Source organism: Protobothrops mucrosquamatus, unplaced genomic scaffold (genome assembly GCF_001527695.2).
Source record: "Protobothrops mucrosquamatus isolate PMUCROS unplaced genomic scaffold, P.Mucros_1.0 scaffold7721, whole genome shotgun sequence".
Taxonomy (NCBI): domain Eukaryota; kingdom Metazoa; phylum Chordata; class Lepidosauria; order Squamata; family Viperidae; genus Protobothrops; species Protobothrops mucrosquamatus.
In genome coordinates, this window is record NW_015393520.1 from 1 (window position 1) to 9,069 (window position 9,069).

At 37.4% G+C, this 9,069-nt stretch overlaps 1 protein-coding gene across 1 annotated transcript in view; it reads right to left on the bottom strand.

The window, feature by feature from the left end:
- Positions 1-6,676: 6,676 nt before the first annotated feature.
- The window catches only part of MED19 (mediator complex subunit 19), an 8,626-nt gene continuing 6,233 nt past the window's right edge, over positions 6,677-9,069 (bottom strand). Inside the window, exons 4-5 of the mRNA XM_015829938.1 lie at positions 8,559-8,653; positions 6,677-8,379 (exon numbers count right to left, since the gene is read on the bottom strand). Of these exons, the coding sequence (XP_015685424.1) occupies positions 8,311-8,379; positions 8,559-8,653 (164 nt within the window). The 3' untranslated portion in view covers positions 6,677-8,310. The remainder of the gene's footprint in view (positions 8,380-8,558; positions 8,654-9,069) is intronic.

The window sequence follows — 9,069 nt, forward strand, 5'->3', positions numbered from 1 at the left end:
TTTGTTAAATCTATGTACATAACTGGTGCTATATAAATAAATTAATTTGCAATATTGTAACTCTTGAAGGTCCTACCTTATTTGGACCTCCTGGCCTTTCGGCTTACACTTTCTTCTGTATAATATTTCCTTGGCTATATTTAAGAAGGTTCTCCAACTTTCTTGGACAACTGGTTAAATTGCTCAACGGTTCTTCCCATAAGGCAATTTCCCTTTACTTGTAAGTTTATTTCTTTCATAGTGCCAGCTATACATGTGACACCATCAAACATTACCAACAGTATTTCTTAAACCAAAAGTAGGCATTGCGATGCCTGTGGGCACCAGTCTATTTCCAGACACCACCTTTGGCGCCTGCTTTATCTGAGAGTAGATTCTTTTAATTAAAATTAACATAATAAGTGAGTATAGTTGGCATGCTGTAAAGCAAAGTGTATCTCTAGCATTTTCATTTACAAGAAGGGCTCTGGGCCTATATAAAGCCCAGAGAGAAAAAAGTTTAAGAAATGCTCACTTAAACAACACAAACGATGGATGATCGCAGCCCAAGTGTCCTGTTTGGAAATGTGTCTACCCATCCAAAAGACAGACAAAAAATTCAGGGTCAGAGAGTCTCACAATTGATCATGGTAATGTTCTGCAACAAGCTATGCCTTCTGTCATGGCAATTATTTTGTGAGATCACCCATATCATACTTTCAAAATAAACTGCCTCCATTAGCCCAAAGAGATCTCTGCATATCCCTGCCTTACAGTTATTTGGTGGGCTAAAGATACCCACATTCTTCAGCTGCTATTTATATGACTTGCGTTTTGTGTTTCATGTACTGTATCTTCTTAATTCTTCAGTTTATCGGATAATTTCATGCTTTGACTATTGCTTACCTTCTCTTTTGGGTATCGTATTTACATAAAATATAGCTGAATGCCCTGCAGGATTATAATATAGTACTGAACCTTTTTCTTTTTCTTTTTGGCACAGAATCACACATTGCTTAGTAGTAAAAACATTAAAGTTGTAGAAGTGTTGCTATAAATACCGCTAATTTTTTCCTCTGGAATGTTTAAGTATTAAAAAAAAAAATCCATGGGGTTAAAGAAAGCTATAAACAGTGAAAAAATTGTATAGTTTTGATTATATCATTGCAACCAAATGAAGAAATTAATATTGTTCTCCAGAGTCAAGTCCTGATTCTGGGGAATATTCATTTCTTCATTTCATTAATTCATTCATTAGTTCATTTCATTAACTCATTCATAATTCATTTCATAATTCATTAATTCATTCTTCATTAATTTCTCCCAAGCTTTTAATTATGCTTTCTTAGATGGTCAGACTGTTGCTGAGTAAGAAAGAAGGTTAGGAACTCCCTCAGGACACAGAAACCAGATCCTTCCACTGACCTTATTTGAGAAATAGTTCCTGACTTCAGTTTTCCATTTTTAAAATTGAGTTGTATATTGTGACTTACCTCACAGGGTGATCACAAGACAATCATCTTTTAAAGTGTTGTTTGTTATTGCTAGCATTCTCTGATACTTAACTAGATAACACAAGTACATTTTTACAAGCCAGTAAAGTTATATTTTCAGCATCTGATAAGTATTTGGCTTTGTTCATAAATCCTTCTGCTAACCTTCTTTCACTTTTTTTTAATGTTGAACCTAGATGGTTCAACTCATTTTAATGGTCTGATCCGTAAATTTGAGAAATTTTACAATACAGATTACACATCTTCAAAGATCAAAAAATTAAATACATCAAATGTGACAAAATAGAGCCAAAAGTAGAAGTTAGAATAGTTTATATTTTAAATACATATAAGAGCTTCGGCTAAATGGGGCAAAACTGACTTAACAAATGTGTCACTTAACAACAGAAATTTTGGGCTCCATTGTGGTCGCAGGCTGAGGACTACCTCTGTATCACATCATAAAAAAAATGAAATCCAGCCAGTGAGAAAATGGTTTAATTGCACTACTAGGTATAACCACGTTCTGCTTGCCAATGAGGTACAGTACAGCAACTTTCATGTCTATGAAGTATACCTGGTGAATAAGTCTGGCTATTTTGCAAGAGACATTGAAATCGCCATCACTTTTAGCAAAATGATTTCAAAGGAGTGTTCTGGTATTTCCGACTCTGTTGCTGATTTGGAAATCATTTGCAAATTTTACACTACTATAACCCGCTGTTAGGCTTAATAAATTCGGGAGTGGATCTCATTATTACAAATAATTATAGCATTTGCTAATATTTAGGTACACAGTTCTAGTGTCAACGCTGCAAATACTGTATATTCTTGCTTTGACAATATGCAGAACTGTCTGGTATTTTTATAGTTAAACCAGGCAACAGGGAAAAAGGGAGGAGAATAAGGATAGCCCGGGAAAAAGAAACCGGAAGTAAATCACATCTTCCAAGTTGATTGGAAGATGTGAACCATGACCCCAAAATAAGGGAGTGGGAAATGCTTAGGATTATATGCGTAACGGAAGAGAAGCCAGACCTAAGCATTTCCACCATGCTGTACTGACGTCTCTGTAACCTTAATAAATGCTTTTAGGAAAAGATATGCCTGAAAGTCCTTTTAAGTGTTTCGTTAATCAGACACATGACATCTAGTTTGGTAACTGTCAAATATCTCCATGCTTTTATAATAGCCTTCAGAATTGTTTTTTTCTATTACCAGTCTATTGCTATGCATGTTTCATAGTGCATAGTTCAATTATAACTTTCCCAACTGTGTGAATTAATAGCAAAGTGAGCACATTTTTGCGGCTTTCTCAACAATAGCTCTAGTGTAATGTTTTGAATAATAAAGCCTAATCTCACTCCTATTTAGTTTACTTTGTGTTAAACAAAAATTGAATTAAAGAATATCACTCTTTTTACATCCTATTTCCAGTTGCTCAGCTTAGCCTGAGCTTGAGTGTTGCAATACAGTAATCTGAACTTGTGCCATATTGAAGGACATCCGCCATCTGCCTCTATCTCTATCTCTTTATCAATCAATATTACATACATATACATATACATACAGTATACAGTGGATATATAAAGTCTACACACCCCTGTTAAAATGCTAGGTTTTTAAGATGTAAAAAAAAATCAGTCCAAGTTAAATCACTTGAGAATTTTTTCCACCTTTAATGTAACATATAAGCTATGCAATTCAATTGAAAAACTGAAATTTTTTAAGGAGAAAAATAACAATAAAAAACTGGAATAATGTGGCTGCATAAAGATGCACACTCTTTACTACGTTGTTGAAGCACCTTTTGATTTTATGACAGCATTCAGTCTTTGGGAGTAGGAGCCTACCAGCATGACAGAGACATTTTGCCTTGGGAATCTTTGCCCACTCTTCTTTGCAAAAGCACCCCAAATCAGTCAGATCGCAAAGACATCTCCTGTGTGCATCCCTCTTAAGGTCACCCCATAAATTTTCAATTGGATTTGGGTCCAGACTCTGGCTGGGTCATTCCAAAACTTTGATCTTCTGGTGAAGCCATTCTTGTGCTGATTTGGAGGTATGCTTTCGGTCACCGTCTTGTTAAAATGTGAAATTCCTCTTCATCTTGAGCATTTTAGTAGAGGCCTGAAAGTTTTCTACCAAAATTGACTAATATTTGGAACAGTTCATAATTCTCTGAACCTTGACTCAAACCCCATTTCCAATTGAACAAATGCAGTCCTAAAGCATAATGCTGCCATCACCATGCTTCATTGTGGGTATGGTGTACTTTTGGTGATGCAAGTTTTTGCGCCAAACATATTTTTTGGAATTACACCCCAAAACATCAAGCTTTGCTGTCGTCAGACCAAAACACATTTTCCCACATGCTTTTGCCAGCCTTGATGTAGGTTTTTGCAAAATATAACTGGGTTGAGATATTTTTCTTTCTAAGAAATGGCTTCCATCTTCCCACCCTACTCCACAGGTCAGACATGTGAAGAATATGTCACATGTAGTACACAACCAGTCTGTGCCAGAAATTCCTGCAACTCCTTAAATATTGCTGTTGCCCTCTTGACAGCCTCTCGGGCCACTTTTCTTCTTGTTTTTTCATCAGTTTTGGAGGGGCAGTCAGTTCTTGGTGATATCACTGTTGTGCCATATTTTCTCTACTTGTTCTTGAACGTCTTCACCGTGTTCCATGGTATATCCAATGTCTTGGAAATTTTTTGTACCCTTCTTTTGACTGGCATGACTTTTGCTCTAAGAGGCAACTTATAAATGTCAGAAAAATCCTACTTTATATGGGCAGCATGATAATTCTGCAGTTAAGACACTGGGCTTATTGGCTAGAAAGCCGACAATCCAGGTTCGAAACCTGAGCATCGCACAACAGGGTGAGCTCCTGTCCTCACCCTAGCTTCTGCCAACCTAGCAGTTCGAAAGCATGCAAATGTAAGTAGATAAATAGGTACCACTTTGGTGGAAATGTAACAGTGCTCCATGATGTCATGCTGGCCACAATTCAGAAATGTCTTTGGCTCGTGCTGGCTCAATGGCCCTTGAAACGGAGATGAGCTTCACCCACCCACCCCTATAGTTGGCAATGATTAGCAGAGTAAAATCCACAGGGACTCCTTTACCTCATCTCTTCTGATCTCTTCCAACGAGATCCTTTTCATGCTCTGAATGCTCTTTACAGATCATGGCTTTTGCTGTAAGAGGCAATCGAGTAAATATCAGAAAAATCCTACTAGAACAGCTGAACTTTATATGGACTTGATCAGTCACTTTAATTGATGGCAGGTGTGTACTGACTTCTATTTACCATCAGTTTGAATGTGATTAATTCTGAACACAGTCACATCCCTACTTATAAGAGGGCGTGAACACTTATGCAGTCACATTATTCCAATTTTTTAATGTTATTCCCTCCCCCTGTCCAAAGAAAATTGTGTTTTTTTTCAATTGAATTGTACTGCATATATGTTATATTAAAGGTGGAAAAATTCTGAAGTGATTTAACTTAGTCTGATTTTTTTTACAGCTCAAAAAACATGGCATTTTAACAGTAGTATGTAGACTTTTATAAATACACACATACATACATACATTATCTATCTATCTATCATCTATCTATCTATCTATCTATCTATCATCTAATTTAATCTATCTAATCATCTATTGCATATATGTAACATACATACATACGTACATACCATACATACACCAGAAGACAGTGATGGCGATAGATGTAGTAGCAATTCCAAGTATGAGAAGGAGTATGAGAAGCTGGAAAAGTATCAGTCCTTTAGAAGAAACTAGAGACAATGTGGAAAAAAAGGGGCAAAGTGGTCCCAGTGATGGTGGGAGCACTCAGGGCTGGGTCTCCTAAGATCGGAGAATGGCTCCAACGGACCCCAGGAACAACATCAGAGCTCTCTGCTAGAGAACCTGAGATTGAGGAAGTCATATACTATCTATAAGGGCAAAAATAGAATTCTTAAAAAATTATATGCAGCCACCCATCTTAAGCAGATCTGGGTGGTTCACAATACTGGAAACTTTCCTATTGAAGCCTGGATTTAAAATTTTCTGTTACCAATTGAACCTCCGTTATATTACATGGATTGACCCTTCGAATCCTGGTCATAAAGATGACTCATGTTTCATCAACTGTAAATTATTTGGTTTTAAATTATTCAGTTTTATTCTCACAATGTGATAACTGCCAGTAAATTACAACTCAAAAGCTTTCATCTCTCCCTCAACTTGCAAGGAATTTGTCATGTGCACACCGTTGATACTGAAAAACATCAATACTGCAATGTAATCCATATATTCTTGTGAAATGCCAAGCTTGATAGCAATTTCCTTTGAGTGACCCAATAAGTTTATCAAGCTTTTGCATTTGGAATCGACAGGTCATCTGCTTCATTCGTGATCACACAAATCAGCTCTTCCCAGCATTATCTTTATACTTTTGCTGTGTGTGTGTGTGTGTGTGTCAGTGACGCACAGTATTTACATCCACAATGCTAATTGCCACCTAATTTGGTGGTGAATTTCAACTGGAGGGACTCTTTTTTGACAACTGAAAATTTAACCATGGTGTGTTGCTTAAATTCACTTATGATTACTCACTTCAGGTTTCCATTTCATAAACAATGCCCACACCATTTTTTTCTCACAGCAACTTACTACCAACTGAAGTGAAATAATAGATGCTAAAGAACACGCCAGAGTTTCTAGCATACCAATACTATCGTTCGTAAGTGCTTTATAACATTGGAGGCATTGCTTTTCATTCAGCTTTTATAGTTCACAGAGCACAAACTCCACCCTGCCCTAGCAGACTCTCAACAATTTCCAACAGCTGTTATAACAAGTATAGTAGCTGCTGTTCACAATTTGCTAGTTTTGTGATTATTAAGTTTAAATTAATCTTCCAGTTGCTGAAACAGCTTACCATCAATTCTAGAGGGAACAGGAAAGGGGAAGGAATTCAACTCCTTCTTTCTCCTCTGATATCCAGCAGTAAACTCATATATTTCTATTATTTTACTTCCTCCCTTCCCATCTGAATCAATGAAGGATATACAAATGAGCATAAATAACCATGTTTAAGGCTGTTGCATAAGATACATCAGTTGCCAAACCTACCCTTCTTTGACCCTTAAGCCAATTAGTCAAGGAATAAGAGTTTGCACACGAAATTGGTGTAACAATTTCTCTACTTCATGGAACATGTTTATTTTGGGATGAAGCAAGCTGATCTGTACAAGCTAGGAGCATAAAAGTCACTTAGAATATAGAATCAACCATTAGAAAACTTTTAAATATTGTAAACCCAAGCATCTCCATCTGCTTTTCAAGTGCTAGAAAAGAAAAATTTTCAACCACCAATTTTTCAATAACCAAATAGGATAGGGAAGGTCCCTGAAAGTATTTTCCAACCCTTTTCTTTGGTTAAAATGGTTATTTTTTTAACAAGGCCACAATACTGGGGCAAAGGTTCATCCCAGCTATTTGTATGATAGTTTGATGATTTCTCTAAAACAAAATCAGCTATAGATGTGGAAAAAGTTGAAAGCGCCCACCTGTCTTTTGCTCAAAGCAGAGGAATCCTATGAAAAGCTGCTGCCTAGCTGCTATGTACTGTCCCTCTGTTAAATGCCCACTCACAATTTTATTTGAAGGAAACTGCAGGGGCATTTTAGCAGGGTTCTCCCTTACTATACTAAATTGATCATAAAAGGCATTGCTGAAAGCCTTACTATTCTTTTGCAAGCAAGAAGAGGTTGCAAAGAGAGCAAATCTTTCCCAACCATGATCCTTTTGCTTCATATTTTCCCCACTTGTTTTAAAATGGAGCCAGATTTTTTTCTGATGTTTAGAACCAGGAAAGAAGCAAATTAGATGGCTTAAGTAATAATTTTTGCCAGCATATTTGTAATGAGGTAGCGAGGTCAAAGAGAGCAAAGGACGCTAACAGAAGAGAAATGACGTTCCTGGAAATGGCTTTATATATTCAATTTAAATCTCCCAACCATATTTCTCTTTCCCCCTGGCAAAAATTGAATCTTGTTCTTTAATGAAACAAGACAATATGTAGAAAAATCTCTACCTAGTACGTGATTCTTAAAGAAGAGTTTTGCAACACTTTTGTCCTCTTAATTCACAGATGATCTTTTTCCTATTAACATCTTTTATTGTTACATGGATTTTGGTCAATACTTTGTATTAGCTGTCCATGTTCTTCTAAAGCAGATCTACTTCTCACAAAACTAACATGGAAGTGAAATCCAACCTTATATTGTCTCTCCTGCCAGTTTAAAATTTTGTCTTTTCTTCTCCTCTGGCCAAAATAGCTTAAGTCACATAAGGTGTTTTTATCATCCTACATCTCAAGCAACATCTGGAATTTCTGCTCACAATTTATTAATTGCAAAATATTTCAGAACTGTTTGCAGTACAATACAGGAAAAGTCTAGTAGTCAGGATTCCTTCAAATTATTAGCATCTCCTCCAACAGAGATTTAATTAAAATATCAGACAAACACATCCCAACTTAGTCAGGATCATTTTTTACAAAACACAAAAACAATACACATAAATTTCCATATAAAGGTATCAGCCTGCATGTCCCAAGCAAAGTCTTTGTTCTTTGTAGAGAAAACTATGAAGTCCTGAAGCTCCATCCAATATAATCTTTTATATACTGCTCCAAAAGGTGAAAAGGAGATATACAAGGTAGCTGTGGCTTTCCCATCCTTGTTCCTTCTCCTCCTCTCAACATGTCTGTAGCATTTCATGGAGAACTCTCTTTAATATAATCTCAGGTAGGATCCTACCGGAGGCTGCTACTGCTGCTGGCTTGTGAGCTGCCCACGCCTGGGTGTTCAGGGCTATGGCGGTTCTATTTAAAAAACAAAACAGACGCAAATAAGAAATCCCAGAGGCAATAAAAACAGCCATGAAGATTTTTCTTGGTCCAAAAAGCTGACACCAAACTCTAAGCAAAGTACTTAACGTTGCTGTTTTACAATGAAGTTATAAATATCAAGATCAACAGCTGAAAACCATTTTCCAACTAACCTTCTTTTTCTTTTTCTCTTTTTTCTTTCTTTTCCGTTCAGGATCATCCTCTTTCTTTTTCTTCTTTTTCTTATGATCAGAATCTGAGGGCGTTTCTAGTAAAATAAGAGAGAGCAATTTGAAGAAGATATTTTGCTCTAGAAGGAAGGAGTGACTTAATTTAGACTACCAGACTGAAAAATTCTATGTCAGCAAGATGTGTGTGGGGACATCATTATTATATGTCCTAAGACAATGGTGGCGAACCTATGGCACGCGTGCCAGAGGCGGCACGCAGAGCCCTCTCTGTGGGCACGTGTGCCATACCCCGGAGATGGCAACCGTCCCTCTTCAACCAGCCGCCTGCTAACTCGCCGAGGTCCCACGTGGCCAGATGCATCTCAGCATCCATGCGCTCGCTGGCCTGTGTGTGCAGGGGCCAATGGCCCGGCCCCTGCCTCACCTTACCCTGTGACAATGACACCACTGCCCTGCCTCACCTTGCCTCACCTCACCCCGCAGGACGAGCCTC